This window comes from Heloderma suspectum, chromosome 5, assembly GCF_057233095.1.
Source record: "Heloderma suspectum isolate Gila_16-S chromosome 5, 16-S_ref, whole genome shotgun sequence".
NCBI lineage: Eukaryota > Metazoa > Chordata > Lepidosauria > Squamata > Helodermatidae > Heloderma > Heloderma suspectum.
In genome coordinates this window covers 1,512,399-1,536,343 of record NC_139462.1, presented here as the reverse complement: position 1 = coordinate 1,536,343, position 23,945 = coordinate 1,512,399, and the positions used below count along the sequence as shown (strand labels likewise).

The 23,945-nt window shown below is 50.5% G+C and overlaps 1 protein-coding gene across 1 annotated transcript in view; it reads right to left on the bottom strand.

The window, feature by feature from the left end:
- The window catches only part of LOC146343470 (maestro heat-like repeat family member 5), an 86,936-nt gene that overhangs the window by 27,642 nt on the left and 35,349 nt on the right, over positions 1–23,945 (bottom strand). The window contains exons 10-19 of the mRNA XM_084855146.1: positions 22,077–22,156; positions 19,124–19,259; positions 14,641–14,736; positions 14,177–14,281; positions 13,078–13,213; positions 7,490–7,605; positions 6,540–6,689; positions 4,186–4,343; positions 3,908–4,043; positions 2,216–2,406 (exon numbers count right to left, since the gene is read on the bottom strand). Coding sequence (XP_084711272.1) covers positions 2,216–2,406; positions 3,908–4,043; positions 4,186–4,343; positions 6,540–6,689; positions 7,490–7,605; positions 13,078–13,213; positions 14,177–14,281; positions 14,641–14,736; positions 19,124–19,259; positions 22,077–22,156 — 1,304 coding nt within the window. The remainder of the gene's footprint in view (positions 1–2,215; positions 2,407–3,907; positions 4,044–4,185; positions 4,344–6,539; positions 6,690–7,489; positions 7,606–13,077; positions 13,214–14,176; positions 14,282–14,640; positions 14,737–19,123; positions 19,260–22,076; positions 22,157–23,945) is intronic.

The following is a 23,945-nucleotide window of genomic DNA, read 5'->3' as shown; positions in this document are numbered from 1 at the left end:
GCATTCTCTTTCCCCGTAATCGTAAAGAACATTTCTAATGTTCATATAACCACCAATGCCGCTGTCTTTATTTTGTATTTTTCTGGAATAACGCCTCAAATACATTTCAATTCACAGTTTTGTCTGTAGTGATGTTTGCCTGTTGGGATTAGCTGGGTTACCCACTGGGGTGCTTCAGACCCATTTGGTGCAGGTTCTGAGGTTAAACGGGACCGAATTTACAGCCTGAAGGGGAGCTAAGCTGGGCCGGGCTGTGCTCATATGGCCGACCCACGGCCCGTGTGTGGCCCTCAAAGGCCTCCTCTGCAGCCCGCCCTAGCTGCCTAGGCTACCCACCCCAGGGCTGCTCCTGCTGCACTCGCGCTGGGGGAGAGGGCATGCTCGGACAGCCACCCCGCCGCTGTCTTCTTCATTACGCCATGCGCCTGACAGCTGCCACATAGCCGCTTGGCGGACTGCTGGGAGCACAATTTAAACAAAGAAGGGTGTGCCTACCCCTGGATGGGGAGGCGTGAAGTGATCTCAGCAGGCTGGGAGGCCCCCACCTCCCCGCTGCTGAGCACTGAGGTGGCTTATGTCTGGGTGCAGCCCCCAACTTGCTGCCCAGCGCCTCATGTGGCCCTTGGGACAAACACATTGTCCACTCCTACTCTAGAGCATCACATGACCATAAGACAAGTCAGACACCTCTGGGCATTCATGTGGTTGCAGGCCTGGACTGCTGCTGCATTCGGGTTCTCTTTGGATACTTGGACAGTCATCAGGTTCCAGAATTTGCTCTGCAGGTCTCCACAGAATCACTACTAAACAGTCAGCTCTATTCATCTCTAACTAAGAGTATTTTCTGGGGAGGGGCAGTTCAGTGGGACGGGCGAGAGGGCAAGCACCTCTCCTTCCAACTAGTTCACTTTCTCCACTCTCCACACATGCACACGCACACCACATGGACTGTTGGACTCCTGCTGTGGTCTACTTGAAGTGAAGCAACTTTTCACATACAAATGATAATTGAATCATGAATTAAAATAAAGCTGCAGTCCTAAGCATGCTTACTTGATAGTTAACACTGTTAAAATCAGTAGGACTTACATAGGAGACAAAATATTTAAGATGGGAGCGTCAAAGGGAATGGTGGAATAATGGTAGAGTTGGAGGGGGACTTTGAAGGCCCGTCCCATCCCACCATCTGCCCTCCACGTAGTAGATTTCAATGCTGAAGTGCTCTTGCTGTCAAGGTGTTTCTCCTGCTTTTCACCCCAAATCTACCTGCGTGTAATTGATGCCCATGTGACCTAGCTGTGCTCTTCTGGGCAGCAGAGGTCAAGTGTTGACCCTCTTCTGCATGGAGCCCTCCAAGTATCTGAAGAGTGCTATATTAAATAATGGAGGTAATCTTTGGCCATCAGGACTAGTCACCAAAGGTAGCCTCATTCTCCATGTTAGTCTAATCCTCTTTTAAAGCCCCCCACATTGGTGACCGTCACTGCATCATGTGGTAACAAATTCCACACTTGAACTATGCACCCTGTGATGCGTTCCTTCCTTTGATCTGAATCTTCCACCAATCAGTTTCTTGGGATGACCCCGCTTGGTTCTAATATGAGAGAGGGAGAAAAAAAAGTTCTCCACACCATGCATAATTTTATACACCTCTATCATGTCTCCCCTTGCCTTTTTTCTAAGCTAAAGAGCCCCAAACCTTGTGCTACATTTTAAGGACATCAACAAATGAGTACATCCAGAGAAGGGCAATATGGATGGGTGCTGGCTGTGGTCCGGAAACCAAGTCCTGTGAGGAATAATTGAAATTGCTGGGTGAGTTTAGCCCAGAGAAGGTTAAGGAGAGACATGAAAGCAGTCTACAAATCTCTGAAGCGCCATTGCACAGAGGATGGAGCAGAGTTGTTATCTGTTGATCCAGAAAGCAGGACTCAAACCAGTGGGTGGAAATTGCAGGGAGGCAGATTTTGGCAAATCATTAGGAGAAACTTCCTAACAGTAAGAGGCGTTGGACAGAGGCGCATGCTGCCTTGGGATGCGGTGGGCTTTCCTTTGCAGGAGCTACATAAGCAGAGGCTGGACGGCCACCTGTCAGGAGGCTGTTGTTGCGGATTCCTGCACTGGGCACAGGGTTAGACTGGATGACTTCCAAGGACCCTTCCACCTCTATGGTTCTAAAGACAGCCAACCTGCTCGCATACATCCTTTCAGGTACCTCTGGAAGCTGAGTGCATCAGGGTTTTCCCTTAGGATGACTTCTTGTCTGGCTTTTAAGGAATCCGGCAAATTGAGCTGCAACACGTAAAGGACCTGCTTGAGCAAAGGGATGAATAACTGAAGGTGCATCTCTGCCAGGGCTGTCCGGTACCCAGGAATGCGGAAGGTCTCGTAGATGACGTTCATTGCCTGAAGGAGAGGAAGGAGGAGAGGGGAATCTCATGGAGAGCTCCTTACTGGGCAGGCACGCTCCCATGCTTTCACTCTCCCAGGTTGTCGCCACTCTTAAGTTAGGATTCAAAAGAGGTTTTGAGCAGGGGGTTGGACTTGATGGCCTTGTAGGCCCCTTCCAACCCTACTCTTCTATGATTCTAGGTTCCAGCACAAAGCTGCTCAACTAGACTTCCTTAGGGACGTGGATACCGTTGAGCTGAATAAGGAAAGGAAGTGAGTTACTGGGGGCTGACCCCATCTTTCTTACTAGGCAGCTTTAGTGTCAGCTGCTATCTTGTGAGTCTCTCCAGAATGTCCTGGAGGGCATTCTTCAAATTGGCGTGGTGCCTCCCCGAGTGACTATGCATTTATTTATTTTTATTTCTTTATTAAATTTCTTAAATGCCTCTTAAAACAATGTCTCTCTAGGCACTGCACAACTTAAAACTAGATAAATGAAGTAAAGATGATAACCAATAAAAAACAGCACAGCACATATAAAAACCCAGCAACCCTGTAACAGCAACAAGGGTTCAAAAGCAAACCGCAGCTACCAGAGACAGGAGTTTAAAGCGCCAAACACACGAAGCTAAAAAGCTGGTCTTTAAAAGCCCTGACAGAAAGAAAATAATGTAGCATATATTTTAGCATAGCTCAGCTTGGCCCGCTGATGGGAGGGGGGGGCGGGGGGAGAAGGGGGGGTTGCAAATGTATGATCTCTCAGGTTTAAAAACCCCCGTATTTTCCCCATCTCTCTGCCACTTGTTCGCATTGCCCTTTGCTTAAGTTTTGGCCGGCTGGTTTTATTTGTCATGCCTTTGTGGGTACTATTTCTTTTACGCCTCTTTGGGAGGGCTCCCCCCTTCAAGGCGGCCTGAAACTAACCCTAAATGAAGCCATAAGGTGCACATCATGCGTGGCTTGGTTAACTCTCTGGTGGCCGCTTCTCTGCCTGGGGGCCTTTTCCGGCTCCCGGGTGTGGCTGGGTCGCTGCGGGGGGGCCACCGAGGGCCTGCCTGGCTGGCCTTGGCAGGGCAGAGGGTCCGGTGCACCTAAGCAGGGGGTCTTCCTGGTGGGCCGGCCACTGGCCTTCCAAGCCCTACCTGACTCTGCCTCTTGCTTGGCCCCGGGGGGGGGGGGGCAGCTGGAGGAGGGCAGCTGGAGGAGGGTGGGCATGTGCCCAGGGAGCCCAGGGATGCTCCAGGGCCCACGGAGACCTGGAGCTGGCCCCGCAGAAGGCCACCTGAACCAGGCAGGGGGCCATTAATCCACAGTCCAAGCTTAACCCGGAACACCGCTGTGCGCAGGTGACACTGTCCTCTCCCAGGAGGGAAGACAGGGATCGGCTTTCATGCTTCCCTCTCTGGGCAGAGAAAAAATGCCTCCTGCCAGCCACAAAAAATGCAGCCAGGAAGGCAGGCAGCTAGCAGTCGGTAAAGCGAGAGCCAGAAAAGGTCCACGGTGCCGGGTTACTTACGGCCAGAGACATGGTCGTACCAACTTCATCCCCCTCCCGAGCGTCCTTGACCTGGAGGTTTTTCAGCAACAGCTTCAGGACTTGCATGGCCACTTCGGGGCTGGAAGCCATTGCTGCCCAGAGCTCATTGGCATGCCTGTGAAGCCGGGGGGACGACGACAAATCAGTCAGTGGCCTTTCCTCGACGCTCGGTCTGGCAGGAGGTGGCCTCTCCAAGGAGAGGCTGAGTGTGGCTGGAGGACCAAGGTAGCTCTGTTCACAGCCAAAGAGCCCCCCACCTGTTAACGGGTATTGAGAAAGAGAGGCAGCTCCGCACGACTTCCTCCATGTGATACGGGATCATGAAGGCTAGTGCTCTCAGCACCACTTTCCGAGTCCAGTACGAGGCCTGGCGTAGCTGCAGGCACATAGAGATGGCTCCCACGATGTCTTTCACCTGGACAAAACAAGAATGGAAGGCCTTCATGAAGCCTGGCCACGGAACCGCTCGCCTGGCAAAGTGTGGACACAACCCAAGTTCTGCTTTGGCTGCAAGGGTGGCCCCGCCGATCCTCCCCAGTCTGCTGGAGACTGCCGAGTACATGGTGCTCTCCCAGCATGGCCAAGGCTGCAAAGGGTGCCAGGCAAGGTACCCGACGGGCCACCTGCCTGATGCGTGGCTGGCTGGGCCTGGAAGCATTTTGCTCCTGCTGACTTTCCGCCTCCAGGCGTTGAGGGCCATTCACACTCTGCTCCCTTCAGCCAGCCACAGAAGCCCCATAGCTGCTGTGCTTTGGGGGAGGGGGGCCAATTGAGACATTTCTCTTCCAACCGGCTTTCAATGTGTACTCAGTGTATCTAGGCAGGGTTTTGTTATCTGATTCATTTTGGCTTTAAATGCTCTTTTTCACTACATTGATATTTCATTGCTGTAAGCTGCCTTGGGGGCCCCTCTTAGAGCACAAAGGTACCATAGAACTGTTTTGTAATACAGTCAAATCTAGGCAATACGCTGAGACACAGCAGACTAGCATAGACCCAAGAACGCCTGTGCTGGAGCTTCAGAGGCGCGAGGCTTCTGAGGCCACCGGCCTGCCAGCCACACAAGAGGGAGTTTCACACCAGCGGAGAGCACAGGTTGTCGCCTGTGCTAAGCTCCAGAGCCCGCCTCAGCCTTCGGCGGTGGCTAGAAAGGCCCCAGCAGGGCTCTGGGAGGCGAGCCCCATGGGTGAAGCCGGGGGGCTTGCCAGTCCCACGCCACCACCGTCCCGGCGGCGGAGGCGGGTGCAGGGGAGGCCCCCAAGGCACCACCACGCCTGGCCTTCACCAAGCACTCTGTTCAAGGGCGGGCACATCCCTTGGAGCTGGAACTTCCAGGTTGGCGAGGCAGAGGCCAGCAAGCACAACAGCACTGCCTCGAGCTGGGCGGGCTGAGGCTGTAGTCCGGGGGATGCGACTCCCAAGCAGGCAGTGCGTGGGCAGCACCTGCCTCCCCTGCCCTGATCCCCCATCGGCAGCCGGGCAGGGCCAGGGCTCCGCTGGTCCTGCTTCATGAGATGGGGTGCTGTCTCCCAAACATCTGGCCCCTTCTGACTGATCCACACTCTACTCCCAACACCCCCCCAACCATCTGTTTGATGAAGGGGCAAGGGAAGATCCTGATGTGCAGCTCCACGCAAGGGTATTTTAGCAGGAGTCATAGAAGGCCACATTAAGGTGAGCTGTGAGTCTGCCTGGAGGGAGACAAGTTGCACCACAAACTCAGCCACAGCAGTCCTATTTTGCATCCTCCCTCCCTCCCTCCCTCCCTCCCTCAGCCTTGAGCGTCATTTTGGAGTTAGAATCATAGAATAGTAGGGTTGGAAGGGGCCTACAAGGCCATCGAGTCCAACCCCCTGCTCAATGCAGGAATCCAAGTCAGAGCATCCCTGACAGATGGCTGTCCAGCCTCGCCTTGAAGGCCTCCAGTGTGGGAGAGCCCGCCACCTCCCTAGGGAATTGGCTCCATTGTCTTTATGGCTCTGACAGTCAGGAAGTTTTTCCTGATGTTCAGACGGAATCTGGCGTCCTGTAACTTGAGCCCATTATTCCGTGTCCTGCGCTCTGGGATGATGGAGAAGAGATCCTGGCCTTCCTCTCTGTGGCAACCTTTCAAGGACTTGAAGAGTGCTATCATATCTCCCCTCAGTCTTCTCTTCTCAAAGCTAAACATGCCTAAACAAATAAAGTTTGCTCACACTGAAGACCTTCCAAAACAGATGGACAAGACTGACCCATCGTGACGCTGCGAGGAAACGTGCGACATGGGAGGGCAGCTGTGGGAGCTCGCACACTTGCATAACCTCGGAGGTCTCTCATATATCAGTACAGTATTTGTATCGGGGTGTGTGTGCGTGTGCACAGACACACATATGCACACGATATTCATCAGGTGCATCTCGATGTTCCCCTGGCCATTCTTGTCTTTTGCAACCTGGTAGGGAGTGTGGAAGTCATGGTTCTACTTTTGAGTCATTTAAGCCAGTGACTGCTGACCGGGAGGTTCGGTGTCTGGTTATTGGAACGGTTGTACCCTGCAACTGGGATGGAAGCTAGATCCTAAATGGGAGTCTTTTAACAAGAAGGAAAAGAGCAGAGTGCTGGACTCTCTCACCCTTTCAACCTTCATGGCGTGGTTCTGCAGAACTGCGTTGAGCACCTCTTCGGCAGCCTTCAACAGCTCTGCATTGGAGTCTCTCAGGCTATCCAGGACAGAGAGCAGGAAGTTGGTCAGTTGAGCTGAAAAGACCTGGTCACCACAATGCTGCAAAGAGCAGAGAGAAGAGTTGGCCAGGCCAGGGACTATTCCACAGAGAGACACCTGTAACGCACAGGGCACAGGCTGCCCCTGTGCATGCAGCCGCAGGGTCCATCCCCACTGAGGTTGCATGGGTGGAACTGAGCACTCTGCCCTGGGCAGTTCTCTGGTAAACTGAATTGCAACTGCTGATCTGCATCTCCGCCAGAGGAGCTCATGGGCTGCAATGAACACAAGGCCCCCAGACATGATGTGCACGCGGATTTGGGGCCACTGGGTGCAGCTCCCGCTGCCCAAAGTATTTCACACCATCCATGTGCAGCAGCCTCTGGGCCTGTTTTCAGGGACTGGCCTGGACAGCAGGTGTGTGGCCCTTTCTGCCACCTTCAGAAAGCAGCTCTGGTGCATCAAGAGTCATGTCCAGCATCTTTCTTGTTGGTGAATAACAGTGTGGCCTCTGCTGCCACCATGGTGCCCTCATGATGCCACAGACATAGGGAGGTGTGTCTGTGAGCGACAGTGTGTGTGAAAGAGAGTCCAACCCCCACTGTGAGGCACAAGTTCCCCACCCCTCTGCAGAGACACACAGGTCTTTGCCCCCGTGCTACCAATGACACACACTGGCTGAAGCTGGGGGCTTGCTGAGGGCCCCCCGGGACAGGGTGCAGAAGGCCCTCGTCCTGACTCCAGAGCCATTCTACCCCAGGCAAAGTGTGCAAATCTGCTCCCTGTTCCACCATCCCAAGCTTGGCTGACTGAGGCTGGGAGTTTCGCGACCCTCCGGATCTCTGAGGCAGCCACAGTACCATTGCCATGTGCCAGCTGTTGTCCAGCACCAAGAGAGCAAGCCACTCCTCGTCCTGGGTCTTCAAGCTCCTCTTCATGGACCACTTCCTCCTCTTCTGCTTGCTCTTCTTCAGCCCTGCGGCAGAACGGAGCAGCTGTGAGCGGGGGGGGGGGACGGGGGGACGGACCTTGTTCCGCTGCCGCTGCAGGCTGTGCGAGACAGCAGGACTTCCTCAGGACACTTCTGCGGGTGGCTGCACTTGAAGGGGGAAGTGACAGCCCCTGGGTGAGGAATACACAGGGCATCAGGGGAACCTGAAGGCTGGCAGGCGAGGAGATGGGAACACAAGGACTGAAGCAGAGGCTTCATCCCAGCATGGGGGGGGGGGCTCTGAAGTGGGAGGAGGAGAAGACCAAACTGAACGAGACACCATGGCTGGGCTGGAGTGGGGTGGATGGGCTCGAGGAAGGCCTGAAGGAGGATTCTGCAGTGATGCGGAAGGAGGCGGGGAGGAAAGAGGAGGCAAGGGCAGGGCATAGGCAAGGATCTTCAGCACGCTGAGAGCTGAGTTGGCTTCAAGTACACGCATTCCATCAGCTATCCAAACAAAATTTACAGTGCAGGTGGAGCAGATCAGGCAAATCGTATTTGCATCCTCTAGCCCCTGCTGCCCAGTTAGGAAATTCTGTAATCAAATGCCTCCAAGAGAATTTTTGGAATTAAAAATTAGATCTCGATGGCTAATGCAACGCAACGTAGCCTTCTGACCGATGAGTAGTAAAGGTGTCTCATCTCTTGAGGTTTGCCAGAAGAGACAGCAGTGCCAGGCCATTAGAGGCTGATCAGGAGCACTTTACTGATGAGAAAAGAATCCAGACAAGGAGGTGCCAATGTTAAATTTATACTTAAGACTTTCACTTGGCAGAGTTAGACAGGGTACCATAATACAATCTGCCCTATATAATGAGGGCAGATGGGCCATCAGATAAATAACCGAAAACCTTATCCCGGATCATAAATATAATGGAATATGCAATAAGAAAACAAGCTCACAAGACAGGATGATATCAAGGAAATATTTTTGTGTCACAAACATACCCGTCACATGTCAAAGAATCCTAATATGTTTGTATAAGTATGTTGTTACGCTCATTAATCATGATAAGAAGCTTAATAATTCCATAAACTTATTTAGACATAGGAGAATTTAAAGTAGAAATGCTGTCTTTGGCATTCTTTGGTAAGTAACATCAATAATAGTAAAAACAGTTTCAACATATTTTATAGCATCCAAAAAGTATATAAAAGAGACTCGGAACACGCAGCCGTGGGAGCTCTCCTCCTGGAACAGCTTCCCCCGACACGTTGCCTGTAGAATCAACCTGGTAAGTTTGATATTATTACCTAGAATGTACAAATGTACTCGACTCTCCTTAGGGTGCAATCCTACAGAGAAAGTCGTTGGCCTTGAACTGGGAGGCTGACAACCATCCAATGCAGAGTGGCCAGACCACGGAGATGATCCTTGCCTCCGTGTTCCGGCTGCCCTGCATTTTGCCTGTCTAGCCAGGGAGCTTCGGAGCAGGAGGGGAGGAGGCCGTGCAGTGCCTAGGAAGCTGCATATCACGGCTTCCGTAGTCCGTCCCCTCCCTACCCCTTGGACCACCTCCTTTTTGCCATTTCTGTGCTCCAGTGTCAATAGACATGTAGACAGGGTGATCTGGTAGACACCGTTCACGTGGACTTCCAACAGGCTTTTGACAAAGTCCCTCACCAAAGACTCCTGAACAAACACTGCAGTCATGGAATAAGAGGAGAGGTCCTCTTATGGATCAGTAATATTGAAGAACAGAAAGCCGAGAGTGGGAATAAAAGGTAAATTCTCCCAATGGAGGGAAGTAAATAGTGGGGTCCCACGGGGATCTGTATTGGGACCTGTCAAGGATAACGGCCTGCTTTCTGCCATAGGATGGGGTCAGGCTGTCACACTGGATGTAACCACCTGCAATTGTTTGTAATCTAGAGGCTCTGCGGCCCTTTGCCCAAGGCCAGGTGCAGTCCCAGCTAACTAGACAGTGCCAACAGCTGGAGCTTGCAGGGAGTCCCAGCCCCTCGGAGGCCAGGGCGGCCCACCCAGGGGCTGAACCAGTGACTGGCTGGAGCAAAATCTAACAGGGTTGTCAAGGCTGGGCTTTAAAAGAGGGCTGAAGTCCAGGTGTGGGGTCTCCCTTCATGCTGGTGGTCCTGGACCTGCAGACGGCTGGTTGCTATCTGGGGAGATCCATTGTTAGGTATGCAAGGATAGGCCAGGTAGATCTATTATTTTGGCTTGGGTGTGCATTCATTAAGCTCTCTGTATATAGTTAAGTGATTTAGCTTTGTACCCTCTGGGTAACTTGCTACTTCCATTCTTCCCTTTCCCTCTACCCCTTTATTTTGATCTTAATAAATCTTCATCCAACCTTTAGTTGGTGTGATCTCTCTGCATAACCTCAGTGCTAATTTCAGTGCCTCTTGGCTTAAGAGGCTGGCTACTGGGTATTTTGGGGGACTGAAAGGCCAGGTTTGGCCAGTCCTATTTTTGGGAAGGGGCCCCCAGGATCGGGTCCTGAGTGGTCCTCCCTTGCAGGGAGGTTGGGGCCGGTCCCAGCAGGATCCTTTTCCTTCACAGGACCAATGCTTTTCAACTTGTTCATAAATGATCTGTAATTAGGAGGGAGCAGTGAAGTGGCTAAGTTTGCAGATGACACCAAATTATTTAGAGTGGCTAAAACAGAAAGGGATGCGAGGAGCTCCAAAAGGATCTCTCCAAACTGGGAGCCTGAATCATAGAATCATAGAATAGTAGGGCTGGAAGGGGCCTGTGAGACGATCGAGTCCAATGGGCAGCCAAATGGCAAATGCAATTCAGTGTAAGCAAGTATAAAGTGATGCACGTTGGGGTAAAAAATCCCAACTTCAAATATAGCTTGATGGGATCTGAGCTAGTAGTAACCAACCAGGAAAGAGATCTGGGGGTTGTGGTGGAGAGCTTGATGAAAATGTCGACCCAGTGTGTGGCTGCTGTAAAAAAGGGGAACTCCGTGTTAGGACATAATTAGAAAAGGAACTGAGAATAAAACTGCCAATATCATACTGCCCCTATACAAATCTATGGTGCAACCAGACTTGGAATACTGTGTACAGCTCTGGTCACCACACCTAAAAAAGGATATTGTGAAGCTGGGAAAAGGGCAGAAAGGGGCAGCTAAAGTGATCAAGGGGCTGGAGCATCTCTCCTATGAGACGAGGTTACAACGGCTGGGATTGTTTAGCGTGGAAAAAAGGAGGGTGAGGGGAGACATGAGAGAGGTGTACAAAACTATGCATAGTGTAGAGAATGCGGATAGGGAGACATTTTTCCCCCCTCTCACATACTAGAACCTGGGGTGATCCCATGAAGCTGATTGGTGGGAGATTCAGGACAGATGAAAGGAAGGGCTTCTTCACACAGCACAGAGTTAAACTATGGAATTTGCTACCATAGGATGTAGTGATGGCCACCAATTTGGACAGCTTTAAAAGGGGGTTAGACAAATTCCTGGAGGAAAAGGCTATCAGTGGCTACTAATCCTGATGGCTCTGTGCTACCTCCAGTACCAGAAGCTGTGAGCCTGTGTACACCAGTTGCTGGGGAACATAGGCGGGAGGATGTTGTTGCACTTGTGTCCTGCTTGTGGGTTCCTGGTCAACAGCTGGTTGGCCACTGTGTGAACAGAATGCTGGACTAGATGGACCCTTGGTCTGATCCAGCAGGGCTGTTCTTATGTTCTGAGCACAGAGACGTAGGTGGTGTGGAGAGAACCACACCAGCTACGAGGGGGCGGGGGAGGGGAGCTTGGTTTCTGGGAACCAAGTCGGAGCCCTGGCTGACCTAGGTTCCCCTAAACCGAAAAATGCTATGGCCGTCTAGACAGTGTCTGGTGGCCACAGTATTGCTCCCTCCAAAGTCTTGTTTAGAATGATGTTGGATGTTTCATATGTTTGAATTTATGCATGCTTAAGTTCTTGTATTTAGTACTGTTATACTGATACTTTTGCAGTAAAAAGACAAAGAAGACAAAACTTGTCTGAGAGAGTCTTTCATAAGAAATAGAATTCTGTATCACCCAATCAAGAGTGAAATATTAAGCTTGCCCTAAGGTTTCAAGAGAAATCTGACTGTGCACACACAGTGGACAGCTAATCCGTGGTTGCCGATGCACTGAGAATATAGTTTGAGAGAACCTCCGCACCAGGGCATATGCCACAAGGGGCATACAGTTCACTCAGGAGCGATTATTCTGGTTATTCTTGAAAAAAGTATCGTTGTGAAGAAATAAAAAAATTCTCTGAGATTGTGCCTCAAAGGACTATTTGTGGAAAAATACATGCATTGTAAACGGCGCTGGGAAAAATATCTTGAAGGGTGGTATATAAATGCCTTAAAAGTACGATCCCATATATGTCTACCCAGAAGTAAGCCCCACTGAGTTCCATGGGACTTACTTCCAGGGAAGTGTGTATAGGATTGCAGCCTAAATCCATCCATCCATCCATCCATCTACCAACCAACCAACCAACCAACCAACCAACCAACCAACCAACCAAATAAAAATGCTGGGCAATTCCTAGTTAAAGGCTGTTCTCTGGGAGTGAGTTTGGCCAAAGGGTGGGTTCATGGCAGCTGGCATTCTAGCCCAACCAGGCCCTCTTTGCCCTGCTGGCATTTCCAGGCCCTCCCGCTGAGCAGTGAAACAGCCCTTTTACTGAGCTCGCAGGGGCCCTTCAAGCCACTCCAGTCAGCAAAGGGCAGAGGCTGCCCTCAGGGTCTAAGAGGCTAAGCTGAGTCCTCTGAGAGAGGAGACGCTTCAACAGGGAAGAGAATTGCTGCTTGACTAACTACAGGCGACTCCACAGCTCCCGAATGGCTTCCTTGAGCCCCTGCTCCAGGGCGGGCCTCTCTCCCTTGCTTTCGCTGGGTCTGGCTGGCCAGCCTGGCAGAGCGCCTCCCTCCTCTAATACGGTCCGCGTCTTGGATCGGCGGCAGACCCTTGTGTCTGCCAGTTCATGCCCTTCTTCCCCCTCTGAAAGAAGCCGACTTCCCAGGGGGAGGGAAAGGCGGTACCTGTCCGTGACCCTCCTGATAGATATGCCCTTGGGAAGGCTCTTTGCTGGCTCCTGGTGAGTCATGGGGAATTTCCCTCCCCGCCCTCTGTCCCAGGTATTCTTCTCCTAGCCCTGCCTCTGAATCTGAATATTCAGACTCAACAGGGAGCCTGGGCCCAATCCTGACATCTGCAACACATTGCATAGCATTTTCCTATATTTAGCCTGGACATTTCTGACCCTCCGAGAGCTCCATAAAAGCCATAGTCATTGTCCCTTATGATAATAAAATGTGGCCATGATTAGACCTGTGACAAGAGGCAAGACATCAGCAACATGCTGCCCAACCCCATGGTTAACCAGGACGCCTGTCTCCCCTGCCCTCCCGTCCTCCCAAAGCTGTGATGGGGTGCTGTGGCATCTGCCTTGACACAGGAGAAAAGACATGCAGTGCCAGAGTTCTAGGTTCATGGGCCTTACCCTTCCGGCGCAGCAAGACCTCATAGAGGCAGCTGACTCCTTGCACAGCAAAAGCACTAACGCGCTGCACCGGATCATTGCACAAAGCAATCAGAAGAGCAGTCAGGTGGGCCAGCTTGCTGAACTCCCGAGAGAGCTGACAAAAAGAAGGGGAAAGCATTGATTGGACCCCACCATGGGGGCTTCCCAGCCAGCTCCCATCTCATGCCTGGCATGCATGGGCTTCCCCTTTCCTGTGTGGCAATTTGGACACCCATGGAACATCACACTCCATGGTGCCCACCACCACAGACAAGTCTGGAGATTTTAGGCCAACTTGCTGGGCTGTGGTGTGGTGCAGGACCAGCACACAGGTGCCCTGCCAAAGGATCCTACGTATGCCACCTTGGGGGAGGAACAATTTCCCCACCACTGTCTGAAGGAGCTGCCATGAATTCAGCCAAAGCACAGGGCAAGTGGGTGATTCTCCAGAAACATCCAGGTCCTCAAAGGACAACTTGATGCTGCAGCCATGAGAAAAGTGCTCTGTTTCTGTACCCTGGGCTCTTTGGGGCTTGGCACTCTAAGAGGCCCGAGCTGGACACACAACCCAAAGTCAAACAACTCGTGCTGGAGTCTTGGCTTGGCAGACTGCAGGCACCCTGCTGCATGGCTGCATGCGGGCCTTTATCCTTGTGTTACACAGAGAAGAGCCACAATCCCAAAGTTACATACTTGCAATCCTGTTAGAATCGCTGCCTCATGCTGTGGGGGTGTCTCCTGCTCCTTCAGAGCTCCTAGGCTGGGAAAATATTTTCCCCGCTTGCCTTCTATGGAGAGCAGCCAGAGCCACATGCTCCAGCAGTCCAGAGAGAGGACGACGGAGAGCTCCCGTGTTCAGGGGCGGTTCATCTCTGATATCCAGATGCTCAGACCGCCCCCTCTGTGCCCTCCTGCTTGGGAGCTCCCGGCTGGACACAGAAAGCCATGCCTGGTCCAGCAAGACAGTTCCTGGGTTCCTTTGGGCAGACTGTAGCTGCTGTGCCAGCTCTGCCTCAAGGAAAAGCCGCCCCAGTCTGGTCACAAGGGCAGTGGGAACCTAGACTCAGTGGCTACTCACATCAAAGTGGAAATGTCCAGCTACAAATTTCAAGAGCTTCATTGCTGTCTCCACTGCTCTCTCACGTACATGATCTGATTCTGATGTCATCCATGGTTCCATAAGCTATAAAATGAAGGGCAGACATGGAGCACGTATCCTTGACATGGTCGGGGCCACGGGAAGATCACGAGGGGATGAAAAATGACTCCCACATGACTCCTGAGCTTGGAAGTCTCCATTATCTCACTTGTGCACAGGCTCACGACTGGCATCAACAGAAGGCGCTGCCCCCATGCAGCTCGGCACGAGTGAGGCCCGCGTGGCGGAGTGCTAGTCCCAGAGGCCTTCTAGCAGTGTTGCGGAAGGCTCAAGGCCTAGCAGGGCGGCCCCGCATTTCACCAGGCGCTGAGGAGGGTGCCCGGGGCCAGACGCTGCCCCAGCCTTCCTCCCCCACGCCAGAATGCCTCGCCCCTCCCGCCTACCTCCACCAAGCGTTGCAGCTCCCTCGGGTGTGGGTTCTCCAGCAGCAGGCCTTGCAGCATCTCCTCGAAACTGCTCATGGTCTGGCGGTGGAGGTCCTGAGATGGAGGAAGGCGGAGGACATGAGCACCACAGGGCCTGGCAGCCGAGCAGCATAGGGCTCGGCCGGGCAAGGTGGGCGAGGAGCGCCGTGTGCTGCCGCAGCCTGGCCCACCCTACGAAGGGCTGGGCGCCTCTTGCCCTGGACTGGCCCCCACAGAGTTCTCCCGAGCAGAGTTGGGGATAAACAGCAGAAGAGGAAGTGGAGAAAAATCTTCTTTTCATTCAATTCATTGCATTTCTAAATCACCCCATAGCTGACACTCTCCAGGCAGTTGGCAAAGATTAAAAACCATTCAAATGCATTATACACAGTGCAAAACCATTTACATAAAAACATATAAACAGAATGAATGAATGAATGAATGAATGACTTCACTGAATAAGTCTTCTGACCATTTCAAGAATAAAAAAAATATGTTAAAGGAAAAGACTTTATATCACAATGGAATTAAACATTACATTAAAATCAAACATTACATTAAAAATTAAAACATTACATTACCATTGAAACATTATAATAAAAAGCACTGGCAAAAAAACTAGAGAGGGATAAAAACAGCAATAAATAAAACCCACACATTCATTTGAGTCTAGCAGCCAGACCATTTTTCCAATTCCTTTTTCCTTACACTGGCCGCCTTGATTGCAAAAAGGGCAATCCTCTGGGACACAAAGAAATTAGAGCCTCGTAAACGAAATAACGATTTATCCTTCACTGACCAATTTCTCATGTGGGTCAGGAATAAGGCTAAATAGTGTTCCTACAGCTTGGGCATAGATGACTTTCAAGTAAATAGTGTGCCAGATTTTCAATCATAGAACTACCACATATGCATAGTCTGTTGCTGAATGGGATGCCTCTGAATCTTCCCTGTAGCATCACTGTATCCATCATCTCAAATCATAAACGTGTAAAGGCTACACATTGGTCCCTTTTCAGACCAAAAACAGATATTTCTCTTCATTTAATTGAGATTTGTCTTTGGCTAACCATTTTCATTGCCCTTGAGTTCAACCGGGCAGCTATATCCAACTGGGCTCTAATATCTAAAATCCTTAATCTTCTATATATATGTCAAAAATTGTGTGTTTGTGGCCAGCTGCAGGGCCATCTGTAACGCGGGGAATAAGGGGGAGCTGCCCTGAGTGTAATTGCGCTGCGGGGGCCACCGAGCCCGCCATTTGGGCCCTGCAGTTGCTGCCGCTTTTACTTCGCATTCTCACTTGCCAGAGTGTATGATGGGAGTCACTGCGTTGCACCATTACTGTGTTTATACGTCCCCTTACTAACAAGTGCACCCTCTCAATCATGGCGCAGGCCAGGTTTCTGATTTCAGCAAGAGTCACCCTACTGGCCATCTTTCATTCTATTGGTCTCTCTCCCGTTCACTCTGCCTTCCCTCACCCTGGATTGGCTGGCCACCGTTTGTTCCCCCCCCCCCCTTACTCATGGTTTCTTTTCTCACTGTGCAGAGCATTTAGTTTCTCTCCCCAGTTCCTGCAATATCCAGCAAGGAAGCCTCTGTTGAACATTTTAATAGTGGAATGAGATTCAGTGTGGATTATATTGTAATAGTGGTTACAGATTCAGTCTCTTGCATTTTTAGTAGTGTTTTTTATTCAATCTGCTCATTATAATTGTTGTGCTTTTTTAATCAAGTCTGGTGGATTTACCTTTTCACCTTTCTTATGGGGCCTTTCCGAGAAGCATAAACCTACCTTCATGTGTTTCTAACAAATAGTGCCTATGACAAAATTACATCCCGGGTATATTGGCTAGTTTGACTGTATTTCTTAGATTGGTGGTAGGGGTACTTAAAGTGTTCAAACTGAAACGGTAGCTTGGTAACACCTTTGTGAAGTTATGAAGCCATGATGTTTCCAAGGTTTTAGCCATCTGCTCTTGAAGACATTTCCTTCGAAGCCTGGATGCACTCATCAGGCCTAGTTCAAACCAGTAATTAAACAGCCTGAGATGTATTTGATCTAAAACTGCCACGATTCCGAGTTCAGTTCTGATATGCTGGGCAGGCTGATGGCACCCCTAAGATCAGGAGAAGGAAGAGACCCTTTCTATTTTCTTGCCATTGGACAATCCCCAAATTTCTGCACCATATGTTAGCAATGGCAGGAGTTTTGCCTTGTACACATTAAGGACTGGCAAGAGGGAACTGGGTTATCTGTAGTTTAGGAGCCTATTCAAAGACTGGGCACATGCAGTTGCTTTCAGCTTGTTTCTCTGTTGGTGCAGGACCCGGGCTCTTGTAGAGGTAAACGCTAAACCTAGGTAAATATAGAATTCCACCTGTTCAGTTTCTTTAGAGTCCAAAAACCACTTCTATCGTTTCTTTTTCTTGCCAAATATTAGCACTTCTGTTTTCTTGCTTTTTATTACTCAGCCATTATCCCTACAGTAGGTGCTAAATTTCCTCAATAAGCTACGCAGACCAACCTGTGTAGTGAATAACAAGATCATATCGTCTGCATATAAAAGAATGTTCACAAATTTGTCCAAAACCTTTGGCACATGAAACTCTTGACAATGAACTGCTGGGGCTACGTCACTGATGTAAAAATTGAAAACAAAAGGAGCGAGAATACAGCCCTGTCAAACTCTTTTGCTTGTGCGGATTTCATTTGTTAAAGCCTGATTCACCCCAGTTCTAACTTAAGCTAGTGTTAAGCTAGTGTTCGCATAGAGAGAGCCTTTGTAAGAAAAAGAAGTCTCTGATCGCTATGTGTTCTGGCCAGTTTTTCCCAGAGAAGATTTCTGTTTATTGAACCAAAGGCAGGACTTGGGTCGATAAATGCAGCAGTAAGCTGCCCCCCGCCCCCCTTTGTTGTATGTTTGATATCAGATGGGATAGGATAAAGCTATTGTCCATGGCAGACCTTCCCTGTCTAAAACCAGCTTGCTCTTCTATTAAAATGGAGTTTTGTTCTGCCCAATCCTCTAGTTTCTGATAAAGGAATTTAGCGTAAATTTTTGTAGGGATATCAATTAGGCTAATAGGCCTACAGTTTCTGGGATCCCCACAAACACCTTTTTTTTAAATAGGGCAACTATTATGCTGAGTTTCCATCCGATGGGTATATGGCTGGTATTACCTATACAAGCCTGCTAAAATATTTGCCCACCAGTCTCTAAAGAGTTCTGGTAGCCGAAGGTCTTCTCCAGGAGCTTTATTGTTATTTAATGACTGGATAAGAGGCTTTATTTCCTGCATTGTAATTCAAGGCCATTTAAGGAAGCCATCGATGTTCCCAGGGACATTTTCCACATAATTTATTCCATCCTTTTTTTATCTTGACCTTAAATAATTCAAAGTAAAAATCGTCCCACCCTTTGGCAGAAATGGGAATCTCAACATAGCAGTTGGATACACTACGTCTAGCTGAAACCAATCGCCAAAAACGTGCTGAGTTTTTAGTTTTGGCCTCCTGCTCTAATTCTGCCCAGCTTTTTGCATAATAGTTCGCTTTCTTGGTCGCAGTTAATTTCTTGTACTTTCACCTAAGATTAAGTATGAGTATGTGTGCTCCATTATCATGGGAGTCTCGTACAATTCTCATTTGTTTTCTCACACACTTCTTCAACTCTCTACACTCTGCATCAAACCAAGTAGATTTTTTATTCCTTGGACCATTAGTGGTAGCTGTAGCTAACAACCAGGGTTTAATACACAAACAAATTGTGTGATAAGTGTGCAGGATAGAGTCGATATTCATATCTTGGGCACAGCTCACGTCTCCCAGAACAGTTCCCTCAGTTGAACTCAGAAAGGACTTGAACATCAGGGTATCCACCTGTTGCCATCTTAATCTTTTCTCATTTACTATTTCCAACCTGCATGCTACATACTTATCTGATGGGGACACTGGTCTCCGGTTGGAGTCTGGGATTAACTGTGTTGAAATGGGCTGAAGATTGCTCTCTTATGTTCACTACAATTCCAGGGAACAGGAGAGCATTTGTCTGGATACACAAATGTAATCTATAACACTACCAGCAGAGTGTGTGAGATATGTATATGGATAGGGAAGCCTAGAATCACTGGGACCTAAAATCTGGAGCCCAAATTTATATGTTAACTCCATGAGGCACTAACCAGCATTATTTGCTTTCTTATCCTTAGAGGACCAACAGTACATCATAGAATCATAGAATAGCAGGGTTGGAAGGGGCCTGTGTTCTGTGTCAACAGGCTGGGAGGCAGATATATTTGAATGGATACGCAGGGATCGGTATTTGCAGTGGATGAGGATTGGCTGGATTCTGAGCTTAATTTCCACACTGATTCTCATCCTGAAAATATGGGCAGGACAGAATGCCGTGGAAGTTAGTGTCAGCATCGGTAAGGTATGCAATGGAGAAGGACTCACTTTTGCATATGCTGTCTGCTCATCTCTGCACGATGGCCCTTCTAGGATGTTCATTGGGGCCAGGCAAAACACACTCTTGAAGGAGGCACGGAGCAGGTGGGATTTCTTCTCTGCCTCAAGGAGAGGCTTCAGCTTGCTGATGAAAGAGAAGCACACCTGAGATTTAGTTGCAGCAAGAATGGATGGAATGATCACAGAGCCCAAGTGGTTTCAGCCTCATCTTCCGGCTCAGAATAAATGTAACTCCCACCATCTCTCATGAAGGCGAAAGGGGTGGATTCTGGTGTTGTCAAGTAAAGGAGGATGGCAGGGGAGGAGACCCAGCCACCCCGGCTGCCACAGCTCAGAGTTGGTATGCAGGAGTTCCAGGTCATCTCACTCAAACCAACCCCCCCCTCTGCATGGCTTGCAAACTCATCAGGGATGTGCGAACATGTACTTAAAGCCCCCCCAAAACCCTAGAGCAGGGGTGGGCAACTGGTGGCCCTCCAGATGTTGTTGGGCTACAACCCCTATTATTCCTCACCATTGGCTATGCTGGCTAGGGATGATGGAGGTTGCAGTCTAACAACATCTAGAGGACCACAAGTTGCCCACCCCTGCCCTAGAGGCTCTGCACCCACCTTCTTGATTTTATTGCATTGCTAAGATTAGGCACCCATGGCTAATAGCTCTCAGGGCAACATACCGTCAAACACAAATAAAATCCAAAATCATAATGAACGATCAGTTAAAAGCAGCAGAGGCTAAAAGAGGCACCATAAGACTATCTAAAAATAAAATATCACTAAAACTACTGAAAAACACAATGCAGCAGCACAAACATTCAGAGGACTGAAAGCCTGAGAGGATGGAAATGGTATTTGCATGGCCCTGAAAAGATAGCCAAGTAGGGGCTAGGCAGAGCTCTCTGGGGAGGGTATTCCACAGTGGAGCAGGTCTGCTTGCTTCTCCTGAAGAGGCCTGCTCTGACTAGCCACCTGCTATGCCCCAGGAACACGTGGGGACCCTTGGCGCAGGGATTCCAAGATGACCCAGAGCTTGGGTAGGACATACAGGAGGAAGAGGCCTTCCCTCAGATACTGTAGCCCTAGGCCATGAAGTGCTTTAGAGGTTAACACCAGCACTGTGAATTGGGCCCCCAAATGACTGGGAGCCAGTGAAGATGATACAATAACACTTAACACCCAGTTCCAGTCAGTGTACTAGCCACCAGATTTTGTACTAACTGAACTTTCCAGGGTATCTTCAAGGGCAGCCCCATATACAATGCATTGCAGTAATCTAAATAAGAGGTTACCAGAGCATGGATTGCTGGAGCCCGTCTGTCTCTGTCCAGCAGGGTCATAGCTGGCATACAAGCCTACGCTGGTAAAAGGTGCTCCTTGCCCCGGGGGATGCTCGTGCTGCTAGCGAACAAGGGTGGATCTATAAACAGCCCCGAGCTATGAACTTGATCCCTTGGAGGAAGTGCAGCCCCTTCCAGAACAGGCTGAACACCACACCTATAGGCAAAGGGGCCACCCCCTGACAGTCCCTCTGTCTTGTCTGGACCGAGCTTTAGTTCAGTGTTGCTCATCCAGTCCATTACTGTGGTCAGGCCCTTCCCACTCACCTGAATCTGATGAAAAAGAGAGACGGAGCTGCATGTCATCACCATACTGAAGGCACTTTTCTTGAAATCTCTGAATTACCACTCGGTAGTTTTATGTAGATGTTAAATAGCACAGGGGATAAGGTAGAGCCCTGCGGGACCCCAAAGTATGTATCTTGTAGGGCCAAGCAGAAACCTACCGGCACCGCCTTCTGGAAATGGCCACCCAGGTACGAGTGGAACCACTGTAGACCTGTACCACCCACACCCAACTCAGACAAACATCCCAGAAGGATACCGTGGATGATGGGATCAAAAGCCTCGGAGAAATCCAGGAGAATTAAGGGGGTTGTACTCCCCGTCTCTCCCAGGAAATGTCATCCCATAGGGTGACCAAGGCATTTTCAGGGGCCAAAACAAACCTCAACCCTGACGGACACTGAGACAGAAAACCTGCTCTATCAAAGAACACCTGGGTCTGATTTGCACCACCCGGCCGCTCGGGGATGTTGCCCCGGGAGAAGATACTAGCCACTGGAAGATTCGGATCTTCTGGGCTCATTGCAGTTTCTCTCCAGAACGGACCTCATTCCTGCCTCTTGAAGCTGGCTGGGGCCACTGTGTCTGCTGAGGAGGAATTGCTAACCTCTTGGGTCCAGCCAGTTATCTCCTCCCGACTAGGTGTAAGAAGGCACGAGGGGAAAAGGGGAGCAAACAGAGGGTGAATTGGACCGCAGCGAGCTGCTCGTCCGCATCCTTTGGCCCTGGCGACTACAAGTCATCCCGCAGGATTTGACCAGACATTATGCTGGACACCTCCACAGAGAAAACTGCTTGAAATGTGGGATCCAAATCATGCTAAAAATGAGTGATGCTGTCCTCAAAATGTCTTACAAATATGTCATAGCATGCCACCGAGAGTTCTATCGAAGCCCCAGCGGGCCAGAACCCAAAAGGCCCCACATCCCTTTGAAACGCTCTGCTGGACAATGCTGAAAGGCTGCAACAGCGAAGGAGAGAATCGGCTTCCGCACCTCTGTCGCTGCCACAGAGTAGCAATCATGAGCTTTTGCTCCTTTTTGACTGCGTTCACCATGCGTTTCCTTCCAGCCGCATTCCGGTTTTCTTCTCGCTTGCTTCATTGCCCTCCCCTCAGCCCAGATGTTTGCCAAGGAGCTGAATGGGCTCTGCCAAAAGGGACAGGTGTCACTACAGCGAACCCTCATGAATGGCGCGTTTGTCTTTCCTTTGTTCTTTTTGCAACGTGCCCCTCTTCAATATAGGGAAGCATGAGCCTCTGAACCTTGCTGTGCATCTGCCCTCCCGCCCCGACCTCTGAGATGCTGCTCCTGGCACTACCTGAGCTCTTTCACGATGTACATGGCATCCTGACGCACTGTGCTGGCCAGCGTGAGGACTGGTTCTTTTTCGATCAGCACCTGGGGGCCATCACAGAGACACAGGATCAGTGTCGAACGTGTCACACCGACTCGCCTGTACAGGCAACTAGGAATCAGATGAGGACGGGCAGGTGTTATCACCAGCCACTGAGCTGCGACCTGAAGAACCCGCCTCCGACATCGACAGTCTCTCTGACAACAAGTGCCTCCCCAGCACACACACCCCTTTCTCTGTTTGGGCCTTTGTTGCCCAAGTCAAGACTCAAGACAGCCGCCACAGGGCGGCATTTGGGACCCTCCTTTTGCTGTGTTCTGATGCTGGGCTCAACAGAGGCTGCCCCTGTGCTGTGAAGATGCTTTGCTTCTGGCACGCTTCTCTCTCCCTCTCCCTCTCTCTCGCTCTCTCCCTCACACACACACAGCCTCCCTCCAATCTAAACGGAGAGTAACGGACTACAGCTCAACATCCTGGCTGTCATGTTGGTGATTTGTAGATTTATTTATTTGCTTATGAGATCTGTATCACGCTCAAGTGGCGAAAGCCCTCGGGGCAGCTTACAATCATAAAACCAAACAACGGCGACGTAACAAAAACACACACACAGAAATGACGGAAATAACACAATGTGAAAACTATTCAAAACATTGAGGAGCCAGCAGTAAAATCAATCATCAGAGCCACAGATTAAACAGAAACACAAAGGGGAAGGTCTTCACCTGGCATCAAAAAGCATGCAATGAAAATGCCAGTCGAATCTCGCCGGCCTGGGCGTTCAGCAGACGGAGAGCCCTACGAGTGGGTTCCGCGATAAAGTATTTTAGTCCCCTTTTGCGAGGACTAAAAGCAATGCTTAGATTCCTGTGTAAAAGTGGAATAGGGTACCAACTTAGGACCTCAGTCCCGTGATGGTAAGGCGCAGCGGTGGAATGGTGAATGAGTGCAGGCCCTCCTCAAGGCAGCCCTCTCATGGATGCCCCCGAGGGGGCTTAATCTACCCACAGCAGCTGTCACACCCGCCAGGATCCTGCGGGCACCATTTTTGCATAGCGCCTCAAGCACCCGACTTGCCACGGCTTGTCATGTCGCGCCAACCCAGTTAGCAGGGCTTGTGGGGGGGTTAGACAACCCTGAAAGAACCCCTGCCTCCTGGGATCGCTTGACAAGACAGTCACGGGAGGCCAGGAGCCTGTGGGCACCGTGCAAAAATGGTGTCCTTGGGTGCCTGGCCCAATGCAACAGCCCCTGTGGGTCAATTAAGCCACGGCGGGCTGTCCAACCTCACGCGCCAGGTCTCCTCTCTTGCCTCCGTCTTTTGCGGGCCTTTTATACATACGTCCGAAGAGTATTCATTCCCCGTTCAAGACCAAGCCACCCCCAAACACTTTGCATTACAACAGGGATAGCTCACAAAAACATACCGTTGCCGGGAAAATCCATTTCCACAGCCACTACGAGGATTGCCACTAGGGCCAGAGGAAAGCAGAGGACGTTCTCCTCCCCGCTGATCCCCGCACGTTGCCCTGTGAGCCCTGGTGCCACCTCAGCCCCGGTCAGGAGCATGCCGTTTTCACAGAACTCTTGAGCGGGCCCAGTGGAACGGAAGGCCGTTCGCAGCCGCAGACAGCAGAAGGCCGATTGCACACTGAAGACAGGCGTGCCTGCAGCTAGCTCAGCGTCTGCGGCGTCTTCGTTACATTTCTATTCCACCCTGACGGTACGTCGGTGTACCCGTTGAACCTTCGCAAACACCTTGTCTGCTAGAAGCAGCCTCGAGAAGGCTGGGCCCCAAAAGACAGCCTCGAAACCAGCCCTGTGAGGTGGGTTAGG